Source organism: Myodes glareolus, chromosome X, assembly GCF_982192425.1.
Source record: "Myodes glareolus chromosome X, mMyoGla1.1, whole genome shotgun sequence".
NCBI lineage: Eukaryota > Metazoa > Chordata > Mammalia > Rodentia > Cricetidae > Myodes > Myodes glareolus.
In genome coordinates this window covers 78,777,388-78,804,740 of record NC_142053.1, presented here as the reverse complement: position 1 = coordinate 78,804,740, position 27,353 = coordinate 78,777,388, and the positions used below count along the sequence as shown (strand labels likewise).

At 41.2% G+C, this 27,353-nt stretch overlaps 1 protein-coding gene across 1 annotated transcript; it reads left to right on the top strand.

Annotated features, from left to right (window-relative positions):
• The first annotated feature begins 5,149 nt into the window (after positions 1–5,149).
• On the top strand, positions 5,150–7,430 carry Magee2 (MAGE family member E2). Its single transcript, XM_048418024.3, has one exon. The coding sequence runs from the start codon at positions 5,366–5,368 to the stop codon at positions 6,935–6,937; it is 1,572 nt and encodes a 523-aa protein (XP_048273981.1). The 5' UTR covers positions 5,150–5,365; the 3' UTR covers positions 6,938–7,430.
• The last annotated feature ends 19,923 nt before the right edge of the window (positions 7,431–27,353 follow it).

The window sequence follows — 27,353 nt, the reverse complement described above, 5'->3', positions numbered from 1 at the left end:
CTTGTGCATACTAGATGAGTACTAGAATATAGTTAGAGCCACTTAGCTGTATTTTTGGACTCTGATTATACAATTATTGCTTAAAATCAAGTGTGGGCAGTGGTGGAACACACCTTTAATCCCAGCACTTGGGAGGCAGAGGAAGGAAGGTCTCTGTGAATTCAAGGCCAGCTTGATCTACAGAGCAAGTTCCAAGACAGCCAAGACTACATAGAGAGCCTTCAAATATAATTAGTCATTATCATCTTACAAACTGGGTATAACCACCACAATGTTTTATACATACAACAAATCTAGAAATGATATTTTATATATGTAAGGGGTTTTGCATAGTTATATTATTCCTTTGACTAACAGTCATTTTAAAAAGGTGTTATGCATATTGGGAATTCATAATCATAAAAAAGATACTTTTTGCTTTCTTAAAAAGAAGCCCATATTCACACAATTATAAACTCTATAAAAATGAAAATGAGCAGACTACTATTATAAACAACATGGATAAAAATGCGATAGAGTGGGGGTGATGCTTGGAAGAAGATACTGCTAAATCTGCTAAATACATTCTGTATAATTCTATTATTATTATCTAAAGTAGAGAGCGAGCACGCGCGCGCGCGCGCGAGAGAGAGAGAGAGAGAGAGAGAGAGAGAGAGAACTAGTCTACTAGTCTAAAACACCAATATAGTCATCTTTTTCTAAGGACAAGTGAGAGAAAAATTATTGAGATACAACACCCCCAGAACTTTCAGGATGCTGGAAATGATCTTAAGTGGCATCATGATCACATGATGTGTTAAATGGGTCATAACTTATCAAGTGTTATGTTTTATGTACTTTATTATGTGTATATTACAGTAGTCAAGATAAATACTTTATTAACATTATTTTGAATATAAAATAGTATAGAAATTACTCATCCTAAGAATATATAAAATAGTTAAAAGAAAGTCTCAAAAGAAGTTTCAGATAAGGAGTGTGAGCCTGTCTTTTTGCCTTTACACTGACATATGTACATTATAAAACATAGTTTCATTGTTCATTTAGCAATAACTAGAAATATTCGTTGTCCTGTCAAACACAAAAATAGCTAAGTGAAAAAAATGAAGCTCAGTGTGTCCAGGAGATGACTTCATGGAAGAATATGCTGAGAATAGTGAGGAAGATAGAATACCAGGTAGGGTTGAATTAGTTAAAAAATTGAATACCAAAGAATGAGACTGAGACATCATTTCAGAGTTAAGGTATTGTTTTTCCATTTGATATTATTTTTCTTTAGTAGATGGAAATAATTAAATCTGACTCAAACTGTGAGCAGGGTTTCACTTATAAATGAAGAGGGTTTTAGAAAACCAAACTAAACTGGTGCAGAATTGTCTATATTCTGTCAATCATGTTTTTAAATAAACAGTGATTGGCCACGCAGGAAGTAGAGGTGGGTTAACCAGACAGGAAGTAGAGGAGAGACAGCCTCATGGCTAAGGTACCAGCTGGAGCCATGTTTATTGCCACAACTCTATGGTGTTTCAAGGTCTTTACCAACAAGCAAGCTGCAGCAGTGCACTCACAAACCACACTCAAATGCTTCGTAGTCGGACTGCCTACCTGAAAGAGTCAGAGTTTGCCCTGGCAGGAAGGCCCAGAAAGCAGGCATTTTAAAGCAGCGTGGCTTTTTTTCTGCTATGGCTGAAAACCAAAAAGCATGCGGTCAGCTTCTCATCAATTCCATTTAAGTGTTTTGTCGCAGGCCCTCATAAAAGAGCTGCAAGGTTTTGCAGCTAAAGCTGAGTCAGGAAGTCTCTCTTAAATGAGAGCACATGCTTGAGTCTAGCAAGCAGAGCAGACAAGAGAAATTGCTGCTACCAAGAAACTATGCGTAATGTTGTTATTTTGTACTAGAATTACTTCCCAAGCCGTCTCAGGCTTTATGTCGATACAGTTACCCCACGTTGGGTGCCATTTTGTAACATGGGGTCCTGCTTGTTGGGGTTTCCATCCTGCCCAGTTCCCATAGCCAACAAGTCCCCCAAAAAATCACACAGAGGTCTCTACAAGATTATAAACTGATTGGCTCATTAGCTCAGGTTTTTATTAACTTTTAAACTTATATTAACCCATTTATTCTTATCTATGCTAGCCACATGGCTTGGTACCTTTTTCAGTGGGGCAGGTCACATCTTCCTTCTTCCGTGATCTGGGCAAGACTGGGAGGAATGGGCTTTTTCTTCCTAGAATTTTTCTATTCTCATTGCCCTGCCTCTACTTCCTATCTAGCCAATCAGCGTTTATTTAAAACATGATTGACAGAATACGGACAATTATCCTGCACCACTTCCCCCTCTTTTTTTTAACAAAGGAAAATATCCATAATCCATATTTTGGGGAATGTGGGCATAATATTCCAGGCTATTTTAGGCTGGTTGGAGGCACTGATAATCTTATGGGGACCTAAAGAAAATTTAGAGTTATAATCAAGTCCTGACTGGAGTATCCTGTGAGGCTTGATCATCTCAGGCACCATTTTGAATCTGTTTTGGATGTAGAACATCTGGGCCATCTATTCCTACCATAGATTTTTTTTAATGTGGTCTTCCTTGATCAAACTTAATTTTTTTAAATTTAGAATGAATCCACAGCTTCTCATTTCCTGTGGAAACAAAAGCAAAATCTCTTCTCCAAAATAACATACCTTTTGACTTCAATTTTGAAGTCAAGGTATTTTTAAAATACCTATCTTAAATTAATTTAGCAACATTTATAAGCAAATATCTTTTAGCAGCTGTTGCTCCTTCCTCAGCATTCAAACAATTTAAAGAGAGCATAATAACATACAATATCAAGATTCTCTGTGTGTTTTCCATCTTTATGTATCTTTATTTTAACCTCTATTTCTTTTATTTTTACTTTTAATTTTTGAGACAGGTTCTCTATATATCTTTGGCTGTCCTGGAACTTCCTCTGTAGACCAGGCTGTCCTTGAACTCACAGAGATCTGCCTGTCTCTGCCTCCCCAGAGCTGGGATTATAGTTGTGTGCTTCCACACCTTGAATTCACAGAGATCTGTCTGCCTCTGCTTCCCAGGCATTGGGATTAAAGGTGTGTACCACCACACCCAACTACTGGGCAATGAGAACAGAAAAATTCTAGAAAAAAAAAGCCCGTTCCTTCCAGGTCTGCCCAGACCACGGATGAAGGAAGATGTGACCTGCCCCACTGAAAAAGGTACCAAGCCATGTGGCTAGCATAGATAAGAATAATGGGTTAATATAAGTTTAAGAGCTAATAAGAAGCCTAAGCTAATAGGCCAGTTTATAATCTTAAGGAGACTTCTGTGTGATTTTCTTTGGGACTTGCTAGCTGTGGGAACTGGCCTGGATGGAAACCCCAACAAGCAGGACCCCATGTTACACTAAACTTAGTTTCACTTCCAAAAATACCAATCTAAAACAAAGAACGTGTTACCCTTCTGGTGAATGAGAGAGACCAGAGGAAAAGACCCTTCAATTGGTCCTCACACATACCTTTGCAGAGCTGAGAAGAGAATACTGCTTTCCACAAGACTCTCTGAAGGCATGACCAACAGATCAATACAAAACAGCACACATGCTGTCATGTAGGCATGCACATTCATTTGTGTATTGAACACAGGTTTTCCCGGTTTGGCCAAATACTTGGTCCTGAACCTCCTACATTGCTATTGTAATAGCATCCACATTTAAAAACAAGGATTGGAAAATGTCATGGGTAGCTGTCAGAATGAGTAGCCTCTGAAGGAGTTTCAGGGCACTGGGTCACTGAATGTAAAACAATAATCACTACCATCAAGAACTTGGAAGGATTCCAATTGTGGTGCAGATGGCAATCTGACATATTTTGTCCTCCTTTACAATGTTCCGCTGCATTCCTGGTTTATGGCTAAGCATTAGCCCAACTACTGTGGCAGCACTCCCAGAAAATCGAGCAACTGACTTTTCTTCCTGGCATAGTGTTTAGATTACGCATCCTCAAATACAAATGCATAAACGCCTGAATGAACAGGACCGACTCTGCTGTGCAGCCACAAGCAGTTCTGACATACAGGAGGAAATTCAATTCTTCCTGTTTAGTCAACTCTGTCCTTGCCTTTGCCCATGCTAACCTGTTCTGACTCTAGCCAACATGAACTTATCTTTTACTCTTACACTTCTGGACCTTTCCTGTTGATGTTCCCTGAAGATGCAGTGCCTTGTAAACCATGAACTCTTCCCATTCTTTTCATCATTTAGAACTCAGCTCCTTTTTGACTCTTCAGGAACTGCCTCCAATCCAAGGATACTTCCAACAAAACTGCCAGTCACTCACTACTTCTGTGTTTGGACTATATGTAAATTAACTCCTGCTGATTTCCATCAGTTTTCTCTGAGCCATTTTAATGAAATAGAGCTAAGAACTCCTTGAGAGTCAGATGGTGTGAAAGAAAGGTCGTATGTTCTGGACTCTCATAAAAGGATTCAAAGCCTGATCTCTTTCACTTGTAGCGGCGTAAGTCTGGACAGGCAAACTCATCCCCCGCCCCGAGTCAGTTTTCTCACCTATAAGATATATGTTATTCAGACTAGCTAAGATTAAGTGATTTTAATATGATAAAAGTAAAACACCAAAAACAATGCCTGTCACCTAGTAAGTGCTGCATAAAGGGTTAGCCCTCATTACCACTGACTGAACTAACCCTTCTGCAAGCTCCACAAGGAAGGGAATATATTCAATTGGTCCTCAAGGCAATCACTAATGCACCACACAAATACCCAGCACTGTGTCTGGCATAGGCATATGTTCAAGAAATAATCTGTTGAGTTGGCGGCAGCCTTAATGACTCTACAATTATCATGAATATCCGCCCCCCCATTCCGAGAATCCTCTGTTAAGCCTCACAGAAAAACTTAATGCCTCACAGAAAAACTAGAAAAACTTCAAATGCAGCATCACTGAACACTCCCATCCCTTAATGCTTCTGCTTCATGTTGGCTGTTTCTCTTTGCGAATTCTCTTCCCTAAGAGAAGTTCGAATCCCGCGCAAGCATGAACCAAACTGGCCGGTCAGAGGTGGGAGGGGGCGGGAGTGGAAACCTGAGCGGGGCGTGGTCACCACGTCGCAGAGGCTGACTGCGCCTGCGTAGGCTGCGGCAAAGCTAACTGCTCTTGGGCTTTCGCTCATAGCTGGCTACTGCCTGTGTAAAAAGATCGTCTTTCTTATCAGCTCTCACTTTTGGTCCACACAGCTCCGGGGCATCAGGCTTCGGCTCTGTGCCGAGGTGCCAACACACCTCCGATCGTCTCTCCGACGGGTCGCTGACCTCCGCGTTCGCGTTCCTGTCTCCTGGAACCATGTCTCTGGTAAGCCAGAATGCGCGCCACGGCAGCGCAGAGACCACTGCAGATTACAGCGACGGCCGGGGTGAAATGCAGGCTACTAATGCCTCCGGGCCCCCCACCTCCATGCTAGTCTCCGAGGCTCCCCAGGGCCCTGAGATTCCAATCGATCCACAGGGGGCCAGCGCTCCCCAGGCTGCGCAGGACCCAAATGACATCGAGGTTCTCATCGACGAGCAGTCCCGACGTTTGGGGGCGCTCAGGGTCCACGACCCTCTAGAAGACAGGTCGGTTGCTTTGGTGAATTTCATGCGCATGAAAAGTCAAAGTGAGGGGTCTATCCGGCAGTCAGACATGCTGGAGTTTCTCAGAGAATACTCAGATCAGTTCCCTGAGATACTCAGACGAGCCTCAGTTCACCTGGATCGGGTCTTTGGGTTGAATCTGAGAGTTCTTGATCCTCAGACTGACACTTACAACCTAATCAGCAAACCAGGTCCCCAGAACACTGAACGGCTAGCAGAGACCCTGGACATGCCAAAAGCAGGTCTCCTGGCCTTGGTCCTAGGGCACATCCTCCTGAATGGCAACCGGGCAAGGGAGGCCTCCATATGGGACCTGCTGTTAAAGGTTGATGTGATGGATGAGCCTCAGAGGATCAACAACCTCTTTGGGAACACAAGAAACCTCCTCACTACTGACTTTGTCCGTATGCGATTTTTGGAGTACTGGCCTGTATATGGCACTAATCCCCTTGAATTTGAGTTCCTGTGGGGCTCTAGAGCCCACAGGGAAATCACAAAGGTGGAAGCCCTGAAGTTTGTAGCAGAGGCCCATGATGAAGAGCCCTGGAGCTGGCCAGAAGAATATAGCAAGGCTCTCGAAGCTGACAAAGCCAAAGAGAGAAGCCAGGCTGCTGGCTTAGAGTTCTGGTCAGAGGACACTATGAATGATAAAGCAAATGACTTGGTCCAGTTGGCCATTAATGTCACCGAGGAGTTGCTGCCTATTCATCAGGATGAGCTATTGGCTCATACTGGTAAAGAGTTCGAGGATGTGTTCCCAAACATCCTCAGCAGAGCCACCCTCATCCTTGATCTGTTTTATGGGTTCTCTCTGATTGAGGTTGACACCAGTGAGCACATCTACCTCCTTGTCCAGCAGCCAGAATCAGAAGAAGAGCAAGTAATGCTAGAGAGCCTGGGCAGACCGACCCAAGAATATGTGATGCCAATCCTGGGTTTGATCTTCCTGATGGGCAACCGTGTCAAGGAGGCCAACATCTGGAACTTGCTCCGGAGATTTAGTGTGGATGTAGGGAGGAAGCACGCTATCACCTGTAAGCTTATGAGACAGCGTTACCTGGAATGCAGGCCACTCTCCTACTCTAATCCGGTTGAATATGAGCTGCTTTGGGGCCCTCGGGCTCACCTTGAAATCACCAAAATGAAAGCCTTGGAATACATGGCAAGGCTCTACAGAAAGAGGCCACAGGACTGGCCAGAGCAATACAGGGAGGCTGTGGAAGATGAAGAGGCCAGGGCCAGATCCGAGGCAACTGCCATGTTCTTCTTTGGCTCCATGTGAAGTCTGATGTTTCACTTTAGTTGAGTGGCATCAGTTAAAGGGGCCTTTGGGGAAGGGGCCCTAGTGTCCCGGATCAGAAGTTGGGAGGGTTGGGGTAAAGCATACACCTTGTGCTTATTGTGTTCCAATTCTAAGGGTGTTTCTTTCCTTCTAATATACTCTAATTGTCTTCAAGATAAGTGTTTGTAAATGAAAATTGCTCAATTTCTCTTTCTGTCTTGTTTCAGTATAAATGTTCAGATAACTGTGTGAAATTATTGGTAATATTTACGTATTTGAAATAACCAGTAAAATAAGCTAAATAACAGTAACAATACACACACGAACACAAACGTCCCCCCCAAACACAAAGCCCCTCATTCGTGGTTGCCCTCCTTTTGAGTCTATTGTTGTGTTAACAAACAAACTAACTAACAAAAACAAAAGACTGCCACTTACCTGTGTTTAATTTTCTGTTGCAGAGTGCAGTAAAAATAAAGTATAATGAATTAGATGCCATGCTTATGTCCTCATTTAGTCTCTAAACATTCATCAGGTGCCCGTGTGCTGAGAACAAGGCTGTGTGCTGGGGATATAAGGGTAAAGAAGCCCTGTCTGGGCCTCAGAACTTCCACCTAAAACAGGAAGGTCATGGAAGGGAACCAGCAACTACATCGTTCTGTGGCAAGTGGTATAAGAACATGGAGTGGGTTGGGGTGTTCTGTGAGAGTCCACAAGTATAACTCCCAGCTACATGGTGGGAGGGCAGTGAAGAAGACAATGCAGTGCAAGGAAGGCTGGGGGAAGGTCAGGAGGATGAAGCAGGAAATGGGTGAGGGTATAGTCAAGCGAGGTGGTGGGGAGGCCGAGGTGAAGTGAAAGGCTGGAGACACAATTTGCTTTAATGGTATCTGGGGAGTGAGTGATACCTGAGACTGAGGTGAAGAACAAATGTAGAACCTGGTGAAGGTATAGGCTGTAGATAAAATACCCATGGGAGTGGGGGGGGGGTGAAAGTCACCCAGAAAGACAGTGTTGAGTACAGAAGGGGAGTGGGAGAGAGAAATATGTGACAGGGGATAACAAAGGTCCCATCTCCTGGGGGAGGCTCTTAGGAAATAGTAAACGCCTTCTTCAAATACTGCTGGTCTAGTATTCAGTCAGATTTAATCCACACCCCATACCCCACGCTAGCACTGTTTATTTCAACACTCAAGCTGTTAATGTAAAAGTTAACATTTTAGGTCTCTTCATCCTGGTTCCTCTGACAGTTTCTAACCTGGCTCACAAGCTTTCCTTAGAAAGTTTGCTGGTAAGAGTTTCTGAGAGGCATTCCTGGTACGGGGGTGGGTATCGTGCAAAAAAAAAAAAAATCTCCTCTGACTAGGGAAAGACAGTGGTGCCTTCCAGTACTGGATGCTGCATGATGCTGTATGCGTTCTCATCTCCGGGCATCCTCAAGCTTTCTCCCCTTTGCATCCTTTTAATTATCAGAGGTTTCTCCGAAGTGCCACCTCCTAGCAGGTGGTAGGGAATAAGCACACATTTCTCACATTTTTCTTAGCCCCAGAAAGATAACAGTATAATTCAAACTCAGGAATTGGACAATGAGGGGAGAGATACACCCTTTTGGCCCCCAAGTCTGACCTGCGGTGGTGCAGGGACCCAATTAAGAGCAGCCGGCTTGAGAAAAAGACTGCGCAGGCGCACCCAGCGGTTGCCAGGGCGATATAAGCCCCGCGCCGGGTCTCAGTAATCTCTTCTATAGTAGCATTCCAAGAACTAAAGGCTAACAGGCAAGTGGTGGGAGTAGAGGGTGGGATTTCTGGTGACCCGAAAATTAATACCTGGAGAGCCTGAGTTGATGGAATTCTGAGAAACGGAGTGAGGAAGGTTTGGAGAAGTGGGGGAGAGTATACAACTCGGAATTTGGGACTATAGTCCTACCCAGGCAATAAACTACAAGGGTCTCTTCAGTTTTCTTAAACCCTAAATTGGTTTATGCTTGCAGAGTGAGGGAGAGAAAGGAGGCAAGTCTATCAAGGTGCCAAGTGTTTCTTGCTGTGACTTTTTGGATTGGTGCAGAGTCCTCAGCCACATCAGCTTTTCGGGGATCTCCAGGATAGAAACCTGACAAGCGAAAGTCATGGCATCTGGATGGGCCAACAGTCATTGATATAAAGCTCCAACTGTTTTAGCACTAAATATGTGCCAGGAACTGTGCTGAATTTTTCACGTGTTTAACTTTCTAATCTTTCCCTCCACTCTTCAAGAGCATTTAAATGTTTCCATTTGACACTAAGGCAGACTGAATTTAACTAATATTCCCAGGTAATATTCTCAATGCCACACCACCAGGGAGACCTGAGCTTCTAGTCCAAGAAACTATATTCTCACTCAGATTTGCAGACTCTCAAGACACAAGAAAAGTTAGCATGTCCAGGGAATGGAGGCAAAACAATATTCTTCAAAGGAAGAAGGAGAATGACAGAGTGAGGCTGGAATTTCCCCAGGCTCATTCTTATGCTATCACTAGGGCTTCACTGAGCTGCGGAGAAATAGATTCCACATTTCTGTGTACTTTCTCTATTCTGTCCTGTTACTCTTGCGCAGTCTGCTCTCCGTAAACCCCAGCCTTATCTTCTGCTTTTCACCCAGATGAGTCAGCATTCCTGGATCATCAGAAGTCTTTAGTGGTTTTTTTTTTGTCAACTCTGAAGGAACAATAACTTGACAGAACTTTCCACTTGTCAAGAACTGCTCAAAAGCACAAAAATAAAAGTAGAAAATAGCCACATGCAACTTTCCAGAAGTAGCAGATGTGACGCATGCATGGCTGGTGCCTATGGTGAAAGAAACGATGTAGTATCTCTGTGGTCACAGCTCTTTCTTTGCGGGCCAAGAGATAACCAGGAATTTTCCCTCTTTCAGGCACCAAGTTAGAACTGACACCAGTAGGAGAAACACTTAGCCGTGGAAATAGACAGTTGGTAAACAAGGGTTATAGAAGGCACTGCAAGAATCACCCCAATGGACATCAGCCATCAGGCCTCAAAACCCCAACTCAAGAACCTTTGGCCTTCATGCTAATTAATTTGAAGAAATGGGCCTTGGGAGAAAGCTAAATTTGTAAAGTGCTTGTTTTGCAGGTATGAAGACCCAAATTTAATCTCCCAGCACCCATGTGAAAAAGCCATACTGGTAATATCAGTACTGGGGCAGAGGAAACAGGAGGATCCCTGGCACTGGTTGACCAGTCAGCCTAGCCTAATTGGTGAGCTTTAGGCTGTAGACTGCTTTATATTTATATGTAAATATAAATATATTTGTGAAAATATTCATTTTCAATATCTGAGACCCAAGAGTACATTCTTTTTTAGATTAAGGAAGCTTTTCCTGACATTTCAAAATATCCACCAGTTTCTGTATACACAAGCCATCCACAAATAAGCATGCAATTAAAGGAAAATCTGAGCTGGACTGGCATATGTGGATTTCAAGGCAATTATTTTAGGTCTCTGAACTGCTGCTCCTATGCCCTCTGATAGTAATGATCTAGAGCGGGGCTCCTTAAATCCTTTCCATTCACAATTGTTTATGACCCAAGAAATGTTCACATGACCCCAATTATATAGGCATATAAAATAGGTATGCACAAACCAAACATTTGTTGACAATAAATCACAAAGAAATTTCTTTTAAAACAAATTTATTGGTATACATTGGTATAAATACCAATATTTATAATTTTTATGGTATACATAAAATTTAAAATAAATTTTAAACTTATTGGTATACATATAATTGGTATACATATAAAGACAAAAGTAAATTTGGATACTAATAAGATAGAAATGTTTGTCTATTTTTACATAAAGAAATCCTGCTTGATAGCTGGAGATGTGGATTAGTTGGTAGGGTGCCTATCTAGTATTCACGAAGGCCTGGGTTCTATCTGTAGCACCACATAAAGCAGGACATAGTGGTGGTTGCCTAAAATTCTGGCACTTTGGAGGTAGAGGTAGAAGAATTAAAAGTTCAAAAACACCCTTGGCTAATTAGTGAATTGAAGTTCAGCCTGTGCTACAGTGATTCTGTCTCAAAAATAAAAATCTTGGCCAAATATGTGATACTATAGAGTACAGAGCATCTTCAATATTTTTCAGAGGTGGTCAATATTTTGATTTAATAGCTAGCCATCAATAGTCAGAATACCACTTCACATAAACACATAGTGCAAAGAGCCAGAAAGAAGCATGTTTTAAGTTTTAAAGGGATGAGACAGGTGGCTCAGTGACTAAAGTACTTGCTATGCAAGCATGAGGACCCTAGTTCAGAACATCAACATCCACATAAAAAAGCCAAGTACAGCAGATTGCCAAAATCCCAGCATTGGAAAGTTTGAGACAGGGATATCCTGGGACTTACTGGCCAGTTAGTCTTGCCAAATTAATGAACTTCAGGTTCAGTGAAAGAGCTTGTCTCAACAATGACACAGTGGAAAGCAATAGAGGAAAACAACTGTTGTCAAATTCTGTCTATCCCCCTCACCTGTGCATACACACCCTCACATGTATATATCAGAAACATGCATATAAATATACACAAGAAATTTGTCTATGGCCATTTCACAAAGTTTGGAATCCTGTCTTAATACCAAGCCAAATTTCATTTAATGGTTTCATTTTTATAAAACTTAACTCAGAAATGACAATGGTGCCTTTTAAATCCAAACATTCTGCTGCTGGAGAAAAGGCACATTGGTTAAGAATGTGTACTGGTCTTGCAAAATACCAGAGTTCAACTCCCAGGACCCATGTCAGGAAACTCCAGCTCCATGGGATCCAATGCCTCTTGCATCTGTACTCACATGCACACACACACACACACACACACACACACACACACACACACACACACAATCCAGAAAAAAGTATTTTAAAAGTAAAATAAAGCATTCTAACATAATATAATCCAAAGATTCACACACAAGTCTGATACTTACTGCTGTGGGAACTCCTTCAGCCAATAGCCTTTAAGATACCAGTCTACTTGGGTGTGGTCTCTTATACTACAAATGCAGCCTTAAAGCTTGAGTGCACTCTCTCTCTCTGCTGCTGGATTCAGTTCCTGTTACCCACTCATTCAGAGAACTGTGATCTGTGAGTTTCCCCTAAAATAAGAACCCTTCATTATACTCAATTCTGAGCTAGTGTGGAATTATTTTATTCGTGTTCACTTACATCTGGGGCCCAAATGACTGGGGCTTACCTGCGTGGCCAGCCACATATTTTGGGTCTGGGTGATGGTATCCCTGCTTAGGGTTAGGAATAAAGTAGCTGAGAGCATGCCTGCTGCTCAGCACCCTGGCCTAGGAAAACTGCAAAATCGGGTCTGCTAGGTGTGCACTGACAGGAGAGCATGGCAGATTCCCACAGCATACACAGAGATATTTCCAGGCTCCACAGCACACTGCATGGCAGATTTAGCTTTTACTCAGATAAAAAGGGTTTGTGTACTGCATGCTTCTTCCCAGAGTTAAAGTAGTGAGCTCAATTCCTATCTGGTGGTTCCAGAGCTGGTAGTAAAGGTACCTCCGCCATATTAAAAGGCCGTGAGAGGCAGAGCCAGCATCCAGGGCCACTGCAACCAAACTGCTTACCATTTTAAAAGTATTCCTGGTCAAAATGATTAAAGATACACAATAAAGACAGATTGAGACAGAAATTTGGTGTGGGAGAATTGTCTGTATTCTGTCAATCATGTATTTTAATAAAACGCTGATTGGCCAGGCAGGAAGTATAGGCGGTCAACCAGACAGGAAGTAGAGCCGGGGCAATGAGAATAGGATAAGGCTAGGGAGGAGGAAACTCCCTCCGTCATTCCTGTGCAGACCACTGAAGAGGCAGCATGTAACCTGCCCTGCTGAGAAAGGTACGGAGCCATGTGCTAACATAGATAAGGATAATGGGGTAATATAAGTTACACGGACTAATAAGTAGCCTGACCTAATGGGCCAGTCAGTTTATAACCTTATGGAGTCCTATGTGTGATTTCTCTTTGGGATTTGCCGGCTGTGGGGTACCGGGCGGGATGGAAACCCCAACAAGCCAGCCCACATGTTACATATGGCACCCAGACGTGGATAACTGAACCCACAGAAAGCCTGAGAAAGCTTGGGAAAGAATAGAGTAAAGCATGTTTTGTTGGTAGCAGCAATTTCTCAGGTCTGCTCTGTTTGCTAGAGGCAAGCAAGCACTCTCATCTAAGGGAGGCTTCCTGACTCAGCTTCAGCTGCAAAACCTTGCAGCTCTTTTAAAAGGTCCTGTTACAAAACACTTAAATGGTGTTGACAAAAAGCTGAACGCATGCTTTTCGGTTTTCAGTCGTAGCAGGAAAAAAGCTGTGGTGTTTTAAAATGCCGGCTTTCTGGACTGTCCTGCCAGGGCAATCTCTGACTCTTTCAGGCAGGCAGTCCGACTGAGTGTGGTCTGTGAGCAGAATGTTGCAGCTTGCTTGCTAGCAAGGACCTTAAAATGCCATAGAGTTGTGGCAGTAAAAGCCTCCAGTGGTACCTCTACCATGAGTCTGGAAAGCTAAGGAATGGACTGGATCTAGCCATCAAAGCCACGGTTTTAGACTCATGTGGTCAGAAAAAGAGAGATATACAGTAAAAAGAGATTCAAAGAGGAAAAAAACCTCTAAATGGTTTACTATGAGTTAAAATATATACAGGCTAAAGGTTAAAGTCATTAAAAATAAAAAAAAGTAGTTAGGTGTGGTGGTACACGCCTTTAATCCCAATGCCTGGGAGGCAGAGGTATGTTGACCTCTGTGACTTCAAGGGGCAGAGGTACATTGACCTCTGTGACCTATAGGTGTGGTAGTACACGCCTTTATTCCCAATGCCTGGGAGGCAGAGGTATGTTGACCTTGTGACTTCAAGGGGCAGAGGTACATTGACCTCTGTGACCTAAAGGTGTGGTAGTACACGCCTTTCATCCCAATGCCTGGGAGGCAGAGACAGATCTCTGTGAGTTCAAGGTGTGGTAGCACTTGCCTTTAATCCCAGCACTGGGGAGTTAGAGACAGGCAGATCTCTGTGAGTTCAAGGACAGCCTGGTCTACAGAGTTATTCCAGGACAAATATATACAGAGAACCTGTCTCAAAAAATAAAAGTAAAAATAAAAGAAATAGAGGTTAACATTAAGATGGAAAATACACAGAGAATCTTGATACTGTATGCTATTATGCTCTCTTTGAATTGTTTGATTGTTGAGGAAGGAGCAACAGCTGCTAAAAGACTTTTGTTTATAAATGCTGCTGAATTAATCCAATATAGATATTTTGAAAATACCTTGGCTTCAAAATTGAAGTCAAAAGGTATGCTACTTTGGAGAAGAGATTTTGCTTTTGTTTCCACAGAAAATGAGAGGCTCTGGATTTATTCGGAGTTAAGAAAAATCATCTTTGACCAAGGGAGACCTCCTGAGAAATCTCCAGTAGGAACAGATGGCCCAGATGACAGAGTTCTTCATCCAGACCAGATTCAAGACTGCTGCCTGAGATGATCAAGATTCACAGAATACTCCAGTCAGGACTTGATTATAATTCTAAATTTTCTTTAAGTCCCCATAAGATTGTCAGCGCCCCAACCAGCAGGAAGTAACCTGAAATACTACGCCCACATTCCCAACAAATGGACTATGGGTATTTTCCTTTGTTAAAAAAAAAAGAGGGAAATGGTGTAGGAGAATTGTCTGTATTCTGTCAATCATGTATTTTAATAAAACGCTGATTGGCCAGGCAGGAAGTATAGGCGGTCAACCAGACAGGAAGTAGAGGCGGGGCAATGAGAATAGGATAAGGCTAGGGAGGAGGAAACTCCCTCCACCATTCCTGTGCAGACCACTGAAGAGGCAGCATGTAACCTGCCCTGCTGAGAAAGGTACGGAGCCATGTGTTAACATAGATAAGGATAATGGGGTAACATAAGTTATAAGAGCTAATAAGTAGCCTGACCTAATGGGCCAATCAGTTTATAATCTTAAGGAGTCCTGTGTGTAATTTTCTTTAGGGCTTGCCAGTTGTGGGGTACCCCAGGTGGGACAGAAACCCCAACAAGTGGGCACTCGTGTTACAGAAATTAACCTTTAAACAGGTCAAAGTGTGTTTAAAAAAATGTATGTAGGCTTGGGAGAGAGAAGAAAAAGTATAGAGAGTTATAAAAAGAAATAGATCATTTAAAAATAAAACAAAATCTTTAAAGAGACAGAATACAGACAGTCATTGATTAGAGGAGTAAAGAAAAATAAGCCACATAAAGATGGAATATACACAAATGTGACATGAGGGGCTGCTTGTTGGGGTTTCTGTCCTGCCCAGCTCCCACAGCCAGTAAGCCCCAAAGAAATCACACAGAGGTCTCCATAAGTTGTAAAACTGATTGGCCTATTTGCTCAGGCTTCTTCCTGTTCTCATTACCCCACCTCTACTTCCTGTCTGGTTGACCCACCTATACTTCCTGCTTGGCCAATCAACGTTTTAAAAAAAATAGGTTTGATCTAAAAAGACCACCTAAAAAATCTCTGGTAAAAACAGATGGCCTGAATATCTACATCCAAAACAGATTCAAGATGCTGCCTGAGATGATCAAGCCTCACAGAATACTCCAGTCAGGACTTGATCATAACTCTAAATTTGCTTTAGGTCCCCATAAGAATATCAGTGCCCCCAACCAGCAGAGAGTAGCCTAAAATACTATGCCCACATTTCCCCAAAATGGACTATGATATTTTCCTTTGTTTAAAAAAAGGGGGGGGGGAGTCGTGTGGGATAATTATCTGTATTCTGTCAATTGTGTTTTAAATAAACACTGACTGACCAGGCAGAAAGTATAGGCGGGTCAACAAGACAGGAAGCAGAGGCGGGGCGATGAGAACAGGAGAATTCTGGGAAGGAGGAATCCCATTTCTCGCAGTCCTGCACAGACCACAAAAGAAGCAAGATGTGACCTGCCTCGCTGAGAAAGGTACTGAGCCATGTGGCTAGCATAGATAAGAACAATAGGTTAAGATAAGTTACAAGAGTTAATACAAAGCCTGAGCTAAGGGCCAATCAGTTTATAACCTAATGTAGACTCTCTGTGTTATTTTCTCTGGGACTAAACATATGGGGGACCTGGGGGACTGGGCAGGACATAAACCCCAACAAGCCGGCCTGTCATACTACACACAGAGACATTGACCGAGGTTTCTTGTCCAACCCGGTCCTTCAGTAGTTCAGTTCCATAGAAACACACAGAGGTCTACTTTAATTATAAACTGGTTGGCCTATTAGCTCAGGCTTCTTATTAACTCTTATAACTTATATTAGCTCATAATTTTTTGTTAGCCATGTGGCTTGGTACCTTTTTCAGTGAAGCAGTCACATCTTGCTTCCTCTGTGTCCGGATGATGACTGTAGACTGAATCTTTTCTCTTCCCAGGATTCTCCCATTCTCCTTGTCCTGCCTCTACTTCCTGCCTGGTCACCCAACCTTTACTCCCTGCCTGGATACTGGCCAATCAGCATTTATTTAAAAAATACAAGTGACAGGGTATGGACCATTGTCCCACAGCACAGAGAGTCTGGGTTATGCATATTACCGTGTTTTTTTTTTAATTTTTTGACTTCAGAGAGACATTTGACTCTGGTGACTGCGAAACTAAACTTGTGTGTGTGTGTGTGTGTGTGTGTGTGTGTGTGTGTGTGTACACACACACACATATATATATATATATATTAAAGGTATCTTGACTTCAAAATTTGAAGGATAAGGATTTGTTACTTTGGAAAAGCTTTTGATTCCACAGAAGATATGAACCTGTAGATTCCTTCCAGGATAATGTGGTTTGATGGACCAAAATCCCCTGAAATGTCTCTGTGAACCCCAAAATTACTTCACCCAGCAAAAAGCAGGAACTAGTTTGGAGAGAACTATGCCCAAATACCCAAATATTGTTTATAAATGTTTATTTACATTTAATGGGGGTATGATATAGAGGTGAATACTTTGTGTTTGTATGGATCTTGGTTTATTTATACAAATTTAACATCAGTTTTGTAATATGCCTATTTCTGCTCTTGATTAAGGTATTGTCTTTGTGCATCTAATTTAAAATAATTAAGAAATGCAGATTAATAGATAATCATCAAGCTTGTAGTCATGTTAGTTAGGTTTTCTATATATACAGAGTTATATTTTATATTTTAGATGGATAGTTATTCTTCAAATCTTTCCAAGACTAACAGAATATGGCATTTAAAATGTTTTGAAAACTTAGGACTTTTCATGACAATGAGACACATCTGCTCCTGGCAGTAGCAATTACTTCAAGAGGATGATAGGCATTGAAGAGGCTCCTTATGGAGTTGGTTAGCCATTTGGGCAAGAAACTGCTCTTTCCTGGACTGCCTGATGTTATGCTGTATGAACTATACATGCAGGACCCACAGAAAAATGACTGCTAAACTTACCTAAAGGTGAGATGATCCTTTCGGGTTCCTGATTCATGAGAGTCTGCCAGACATTCTGCAGGACACAGAAGAAAGCAACTGATAGACTTTGCCATTACAAGGCAGAACATATTTCAAATAACCTTCATGGAAAAGTCTGTCAGATACTATGGGCCTGTAGGCTGAAGATTGGATACCCCAATGGTACAGAAGAACTTTGGGTGACTGTCCAGGGAGTGAAATATCTCTGTCAATTCTCAAGTTTTGGAAGTTGCTTACAATGTACTTTCTATTAACTTAGGTAATATTACATCCTTCTTGAGTCCTTGATGTAGTCAAAGAATTTATAGTTATAGTTTTCTTTAGTTATGATAAAAGATAAAGTAGATATAAATTTTGTAACTGCAATTCTTGCTTGATAACTGTTTTATTGTATGTAATTTTTCTATGTGATGGGGAAAACTCTGTTAACCAATCACCTTTAAGAAGTGGAATCTAGTTAAGGCTTGGCTACCTGGAGCCCAGAAAAAAACTGGGACAGACCAGGTGCACGCTCCTTGGGCGATTTCCACCGGACACAGTGGAACTTGGACTTCCCATTCTTGTGGCATGAGTTTCCCCTTATAACAATTAAAAATCTAGTTGTTTATCTTTAAGCAGCCCTGGTTATTTCCCAAATTGAGCTAACAGTTACAGTTGGCGCCCGGTTTGTAGGGCTGCTTGATTATTTGGCAGATCTGGCCAGCAACGGCATAGAATTCCCACATAGCGGCACTGTTTAGCTGCTACTGGCAGATTTTGGGGTCTAGTTTTTTTCTGTGCTCGCCGAAGCTCAGGAAGTGCAGGGATGCAGGAGGCTGAGGCAATGATGATAATCATACAGGTGGAAACAAAAGCATATAGGATGGGGGCAGGGTTCTGTCCTTCTGTGCAGGAAAACACTCATCTTCAAAGAATTCAAGGAACCCTAGATGTTTGACTACTGACAGTTGGAACAATAACTACCCAATAAGGATCATCAAGAAAACCAAGTATGTTCCTTAAGCATAAATATTGACAATATATGTTTATATATATGTGTGTCTATGTATTTATATTTATAAATATATAGAGCTGGTTTTGGAGTTGGACACTGGCTCGGTCCCTCTCTAATTCCAAGCCTGTTGTTAAGGGAAAAGCCCAGAATTTCTGCCTCATGTCAGGAGCCATGATATGGGACAGAAAGAAAAAAGAATTTAGAAAAATCTTTTCTTTTTTCATGTCTATTTCTGTCTTTATCATACCCTTCATTGAATATATATGTCTGTATATGTCTATATAAATAATGCTTAAGTTTTCCACAATAAACAATGAATTTTTCTGCAGTAATCTTTGAATTTTCCAGGAAGAAGATGGGGCCCCACAACAACTCTGATTGATATGACGTCGTAATACTGATAGCGCTACTACAAGACCTGTTTTGGGTACCAGTTACACAAGATAGTTCCAACATGGTTAGCTAAAATAGTGCACATCCTTTACAATGTTCTGGCCAAGACCTCCACAAAACACTCAGAGACGATTTGCAATCTTACCAGACATTAATCTTAAAACTTAACCATCATTTTACTTTCACAGGATCCCGTAGAAAGAATGTCACCCCCATGATAGCTAGAAGTAATTCTACAAGACGACATCCCCTCTCCCAGCAGAGTTAGGGACATCATTTAGGGGTTGATTATAATTGGTATATGGTTGAGGGTTGAGAGGAAATTTTATAAGCTTAGGGATCTTTTTATTTTTTTTTAAAAAAAAGGAAAAATTGGATGATGGGATAATAGATTGGTTTGTGAGTTATTATTTATAGACAATTACATTGGTATAGATTTTTGTATATTGATAAAAAAATTAAATAATATTAATATTGTATGCATACATGCTTCTACCTCTGTTTGAAACATTTTTATATATTGATATATATTTACAATATTGCAGTGTACATTTCTACCTCTGAGCAAGATACTTATACATTGTTTATATTTGGAGGTCATTGTCCTCATTTATGGCACAGTTGTTTTTGTCTTACTCTGTAAGTTATATAGGCATTATGAATTATAGATCAATAGTCATCTATGTTTGTCATACTTATAGTTAGACTAATCAGGTTCTTTAGATACATAGAGATTATATTCTGCATAGATAGATAATCTTCAACCACTTCAAAGAGCTGTAGAAAATGGCATTTAAATAACTTAGAGTTCTATTGAAGTGAGACACAATTGCTCCTGGCAGCACCGATCTTTTCCCGAGAGAATGTTGAGCACCAAAGACACTACACTTGACGCTTGTTTTCTTCTTGGCAGAACTGGCCTTTGGGCAAAGAAATGCCCATACCTCAACCACTGACAAAGATACATAGTATCTGTAAATGGATAAAACAAGACTGTCAAATCCTACCAAGACAGGGTAAGATAGTTTTAAAAAGTTTCTTGCCTTTAAAAATGGTCTGTCAGCCATTTTAGGCATTAGTCAAAGTTGGTTGCTTCAATGTTGCAAATGAGACTTTGGGTGATTGATTGCCCAGGTAGGCAGTTGTCTCTGTCATTTGTTGCACATTTTGGAAGTTGCTTGATTGCACTTTCTGCTTACTCAAGTAATATTTCCCTTCTCAGATCTTCAATGGGGTTAAAGACTAGATAGTCATAGTTACCTTCCTCATGATTTAGCCAAGATTAATTCTGATGCAAGATTTAGACTCCTTAAAATAGAATGTTTAGTAAAACTTTTGTTATGTGTTCTTTGCTTAATATTGCTTATATTGTTTGTAATTTTATATTTGGTATCTGTTCTTATTGTATATAGTTGTATTGGGTTTGGATGGATCTTGTTTAGAGAAAAGGGAGAGGTGATAGGGGAAGTTCTGTTAACCAATCACCTTTAAGAAGTGGAATCTAGTTAAGGCTTGGCTACCTGGAGCCTAGGAAGAAAACTGGGACAAACCAGGTGCATGCTCTCTGGGTGATTCCCTCCAGACACAGCAGAACTCAGACTTCCCATTCTTGCGGCATGAGTTTCCCCTTATAACATTAAAAATATAATTATTTTTAAGCTGGCCTGGTTATTTCCCAAACTGAGCTAACAGATACAACTACATTAAAGTTAAAACCTTCCTTTTATTTAGACAGAAAACGGAAGGTAATGTGGGATTTCCCTCTGTTTGCTGTGAATACCATTGTTTAATAAAGAAGCTGCTTTGGGCCTATTGCAGCTCAGCATAGGGCAAGGCAGGTATTCCAAGCAGATAGAGGAGGACAGAGTAGGTGGAGTCAAAGAAATGCCATGTAGCCACCGAAGGAGATAGATGCCAGATGTTGAATAAAACCTTACCAGTAGGCTGCAACCACGTGGAAATATATAGAACAACAGAAATGGGTTAATTTAAGATATAAGAGCTAGCTAGGAATACATTAGAGTCATTGACCAAGTAGTGTTGCAATTAATACAGTTTCAGTGTGATTATTTCAGGTCTGGGTGGCCAGGAAATGAACAAGCAGTCTCCACCTACAACTTACATACTGAGGAATAGTTGCAGGCAGATATTAATATTAAAAATCTCTGTTTATTGTAATAAAACTATTCTGTTTCTATCAGAGCAGAAAATACTACTATTCATTCATACAGTAGCCTCAAATTTTGGTAGAAGTATTTCCTCTTGCAATTTCAGGAAGCATTTCCTCTTGCAATGGCATGCACAGTGCAAAGTACACACATTGTGTGTTCAGAACCAAATCTGAAATCATGTGGTGAAATATGAATACATAGTGCCAGAAACAGTTCAGATTCATTCTGTTTGTTTTTTAATTTCAATCATCCGGGATGGCCTCAAATTTTCTGTGTATCTGAAAGTGAACCTGAACTTTTGATTCTCCTGCCTCCGCCTCTGGTGTGCTTGGATTACATATGTGCAACACCAAGTCTAATTTATGCGGTGCAGGAAAGCCAACCCAGACCTTCATGCATGCTAATCAAACACTCTACCAACTTAGGTAATCTGTAGCCTTTTGTGTTTGATTTTGAATTAATTTCTGCTATTATACATTCAGAAACCTTTTATTGTTGTCAAACTTTTAGAAATCTACACATTCAATTACAGTTTAAGAATCTGGTATATGGATACCCTCCCCTCTCCTTTTTTCGGGGCTTAAATTCCTCCATCTCAGCCGGGGTGGGCACCGCGGGCCAGGTTAGGCGGTGAGTGCAAAGGGACTGGAGTCCCTTTGTTCCAAAAGCCGGCCTGCAGCAAGCCAAGACTGCAGGCAGGGGCACCTCGTTTCTGATCCTGTGGAGGGGTAAGTGTATTGTTCCTGACCACCACACAAGGCCGGTTAGGGAACACACAATACTCCCGCCACCCTTATCTCCCTGACTACTCCAAAGGGGCAGCTTCCCCAGCTATTCCCTCTCTCCTGCAACGCCATCCCAGCTTTCTGCCTGGAACCCATACCCTCCCCTCTCCTTTTTTCGGGGCTTAAATTCCTCCATCTCAGCCGGGGTGGGCACCGCGGGCCAGGATAGGCGGTGAGTGCAAAGGGACTGGAGTCCCTTTGTTCCAAAAGCCGGCCTGCAGCAAGCCAAGACTGCAGGCAGGGGCACCTCTGACCAGCGAGGGGCTCTGATCCTGTGGAGGGGTAAGTGTATTGTTCCTGACCACCACACAAGGCCGGTTAGGGAACACACAATACTCCCGCCACCCTTATCTCCCTGACTACTCCAAAGGGGCAGCTTCCCCAGCTAATCCCTCTCTCCTGCAACGCCATCCCAGCTTTCTGCATGGAACCCATACCCTCCCCTCTCCTTTTTTCGGGGCTTAAATTCCTCCATCTCAGCCGGGGTGGGCACCGAGGGACGTACAGGCGGTGAGTGCAAAGGGACGGAAATCCCTTTGTTCTAATTGCCTGCCTGCAGCAACCTAAGGCTGCAGGCAAAGTGATTCCTGGATAGCAAGGGGCATTAATCCAGTAGCAAAAGACCCAGCGGAGGGAAGAGCCATTGGAGAGCATCTGAAGGAAGAGATGGGCAGGCGCCAAGGCAAGAATTCCTCCAACAATCTGAAAAACAACACGAAAACACCAGATCCCAGTGATCTTATGACAGAAGGACTTGAGCACCCTATACCGGAAGAAGTGGAAAACAGTGTCATTATAAAAGCAATAGAGTCTCTTAAACAGGGTATGAATAACTCACTTAAAGAAATAGAAGAGAAATATAACAAAAAGATGGAAGAAATGAGTAAAGAAATGGAAGACAAATATAACAAAAAGTTTGAAGAAATAAGTAAATTCGTAAATGATACCCTGGGAAACCAAGAAAAAACAATCAAACAGGTAATGGAATCAGTTCAAGAATTGAAAACTGAAATTGAGGCAGTGAAGAAAACACAAACCGAGGACCGGCTGGATATGGAAAATCTAGGTAAACAAACAGAGACTTCAGGAACAAGCATAACCAATAGAATACAAGAGATAGAAGAACGAATCTCAGATTATGAAGACACCATAGAGAAAATAAATGCCCTGACCAAAGAAAACAGCAAATCCAACAAATTCTCATCACAAAACATTCAGGAAATATGGGACATAATAAAAAAACCAAATCTAAGAATAATAGGAGTAGAAGAAGGAGAAGAATTGCAATTCTGGACCAAAGGTCCAGAAAATATATTCAACAAAATTATAGAAGAAAACTTTCCCATCCTAAAGAGTGATATTCCTATGAAGGTGCAAGAAGCATACAGAACACCGAATAGACTGGATCAGAAAAAAACATCCCCTCGCCATATAATAATCAAAACACAAAGCATTCAGATTAAAGAAAGGATATTAAGAGCTGCAAAGGAAAAAGGTCAAGTAACCTATAAAGGTAAACCTATCAGACTTACACCAGACTTCTCTATAGAAACCATGAAAGCCAGAAGGTCCTGGATAGAGGTACTGCAGAAACTAAGGGACCATGGATGCAAGCCCAGATTAATATACCCAGCCAAGCTTTCATTCACTATCAACGGAGAAAACAAAATATTCCAGGATAGTAACAAATTTAAACAATACGTAACTACTAATCCAGCCTTACAGAGAATATTAGAAGGAAAATTACATCCCAAGGAATCCAACATTGCCAACACTGCCTACAATAACTCAAACATCTAGCGACCCTTCACTAGCACAACCCAAAGAAGGAAAACACATACACTCTACTACCCAAAAAAAAAAAAAATGACTCGAGTCAACAACCACTGGTCATTAATATCTCTTAATATCAATGGACTCAATTCACCTATAAAGAGGCACAGACTTAGAGATTGGATACGAAAACAGGATCCAACATTCTGCTGTTTACAAGAAACACACCTCAACCACAAAGACAGACACCTACTCAGAGTAAAGGGTTGGGAAAAGGTTTTCCAAGCAAATGGACCTAAGAAACAAGCGGGTGTGGCCATTCTAATATCTAACAAAATCGACTTCAAACTAAAATCAATCAGAAGAGATGGAGATGGACATTTCATACTCATAACAGGAACAACTCATCAGGAAGAAGTCTCAATCCTGAATATCTATGCCCCTAATATAAAGGCACCCACTTATGTAAAAGAAACTCTTCTAGAACTCAAGGCAGTCATCAAACCACACACGCTAATAGTAGGAGACTTCAACACTCCTCTCTCACCAATGGACAGGTCAATCAGACAGAAACCAAACAGAGAATTAAGAGATTTATTGGAGGTATTGAATCAAATGAACTTAACAGACATCTATAGAACACTCCACCCAAATAGGAAAGAATATACCTTCTTCTCTGCAGTTCAAGGAACCTTCTCGAAGATTGACCACATACTCGGTAACAAAGCAAACTTCCACAGATACAAAAAAATATTAGTAACCACCTGTGTCTTGTCAGATCACCATGGATTAAAATTAGAATTCAACAACAATGCTAACCCCAGGAAGTCAACAAACTCATGGAAGTTGAACAGTCAACTACTAAATCACCCCTGGGTCAAGGACGAAATTAAGAAAGAAATTAAAGACTTCCTTGAATTTAATGAAAACAAAGACACAACATACTCAAACCTATGGGACACTATGAAAGCAGTGCTAAGAGGAAAGTTCATAGCAATAGGCGCCCAAATAAAGAAAACGGAGAAAGCACACATTGGAGACCTAACAGCACACTTGAAAGCTCTAGAAAAAAAAGAAGCTGATTCACCCAGGAGGTCTAGAAGACTGGAAATAATCAAACTGAGGGCTGAAATCAACAAAATAGAAACAGAGAAAACAATCCAAAGAATCAATGAATCAAAAGCTGGTTCTTGGAGAAAATCAACAAGATTGACAAACCCCTATCCAAACTAATCAAACGGCAGAGAGAGAACGTGCAAATTAATAGGATCAGAAATGAAAAGGGGGACATAACCACAGACACAGAGGAAATTCAGAGAATCATTAGATCTTACTACGAAAGTTTATATGCCACAAAGTTGGAAAATATAAAAGAAATGGACATTTTTTTAGATAAGTACCATATACCAAAGTTGAACCAAGAACAGGTGAACAATCTAAATAGACCTGTTAGTCGCGAAGAATTAGAAGCTGCTATCAAAAATCTCCCTACCAAAAAAAGCCCAGGACCAGATGGTTTCAATGCAGAATTCTACCAGAACTTCCAGGAAGAGCTAATACCTATACTCCTTAACGTATTCCACAATATAGAAACAGAAGAGTCATTGCCTAACTCCTTTTATGAAGCTACAGTTACCCTAATACCAAAACCACACAAAGACACAACCAAGAAAGAGAATTACAGGCCAATCTCACTCATGAACATTGACGCGAAAATTCTCAATAAAATACTGGCAAACCGTATCCAAGAGCACATTAGAAAAATTATCCATTATGATCAAGTCGGCTTCATTCCAGAGATGCAGGGCTGGTTCAACATTCGCAAATCTATCAATGTAATCCATCATATAAATAAACTGAAAGAAAAAAACCATATGATCATCTCACTAGATGCTGAAAAAGCATTTGACAAAATTCAACACCCATTTATGATAAAGGTGTTGGAGAGACTGGGGATACAAGGATCATACCTAAATATAATAAAAGCAATATACAGCAAGCCGACAGCTAACATCAAACTGAATGGAGAGAAACTCAAAGCCTTTCCACTAAAATCAGGAACGCGACAAGGCTGTCCACTCTCTCCATACCTCTTCAATATAGTGCTTGAAGTTCTAGCAATAGCAATAAGACAACATAAGGAGATCAAGGGGATTCGTATTGGAAAGGATGAAGTCAAACTTTCGTTATTTGCTGACGATATGATAGTTTACATAAGTGACCCCAAAAACTCTACCAAAGAACTCCTACAGCTGATAAACACCTTTAGTAACGTGGCAGGATACAAGATCAACTCCAAAAAATCAGTGGCCTTCCTATACACAAAGGATAAAGAAACAGAGAGGGAAATCAGAGAAACATCACCTTTCATGATAGCCACAAATAGCATAAAATATCTTGGGGTTACTCTAACCAAGGAAGTGAAAGACCTATTTGACAAAAACTTTAAGTCTTTGAAGAAAGAAATTGAGGAGGATACCAGAAAATGGAAAGACCTCCCCTGCTCTTGGATTGGGAGAATCAACATAGTAAAAATGGCAATTCTACCAAAAGCAATCTATAGATTCAATTCAATCCCTATCAAAATCCCATCAAACTTCTTCACAGACCTTGAGAGAACAATAATCAAGTTTATATGGCAAAACAAAAAACCCAGGATAGCCAAAACAATCTTATACAATAAAGGAACTTCAGGAGGCATTACCATCCCTGACTTCAAACTCTATTATAGAGCTACAGTATTGAAAACAGCTTGGTATTGGCATAAGAACAGAGAAATCGACCTTTGGAATCGAATAGAAGACCCGGATATTAACCCACAAACCTATGAGCACCTAATTTTTGACAAGGGAGCTAAAGGTATACAATGGAAGAAGGAAAGCATCTTTAACAAATGGTGCTGGCATAACTGGATGTCATCCTGTAAAAAAATGAAAGTAGATCCATATCTATCACCATGCACAAAAATCAAGTCCAAATGGATTAAAGACATCAACATTAATCCGTCCACTTTGAACCTGATAGAAGAGAAAGTGGGAAGTAGTCTACAAGATATAGGCACAGGAGCCCTCTTCCTAAGTAGGACCCCAGCAGCACAGACAATAAGAGAAACAATGAATAAATGGGATCTACTGAAACTGAGAAGCTTCTGTAAAGCAAAGGACACTGTCAGTAGGACAAAAAGGCTGCCTTCTGACTGGGAGAAGATCTTCACCAACCCCTCATCAGACAAAGGTCTGATCTCCAGAATATACAAAGAACTCAAGAAACTAGACACTAAAACTCTAATTAACCCAATTAAAAAATGGGGTACTGATCTGAACAGAGAATTCACAACAGATGAACTTCGAATGGCCAGAAGACACTTAAGGTCATGCTCAACCTCCTTAGCGATCAGGGAAATGCAAATCAAAACCACTTTGAGATACCATCTTACACCTGTCAGAATAGCTAAAGTTAAAAACACCAATGATAGCCTATGCTGGAGGGGATGTGGAATGAGGGGAACACTCATCCATTGTTGGTGGGAATGCAAACTTGTGCAGCCACTTTGGAAATCAGTGTGGCGGTTTCTCAGGAAACTGGGAGTCAACCTCCCTCAGGACCCAGCAATTCCTCTCTTGGGAATATACCCTAGAGATGCCCAAACATACTACAAAAGCGTTTGTTCAACTATGTTCATAGCAGCACTATTTGTAATAGCCAGAACCTGGAAACAGCCTAGGTGCCCCTCAATAGAAGAATGGTTAAAAAAGGTGTGGAACATATACACATTAGAGTT

Coding starts and splice junctions, on each gene's coding strand:
- Magee2 (XM_048418024.3), top strand. CDS start 5,366: ATGTCTCTGGTAAGCCAGAATGCGCGCCACGGCAGCGCAGAGACCACT.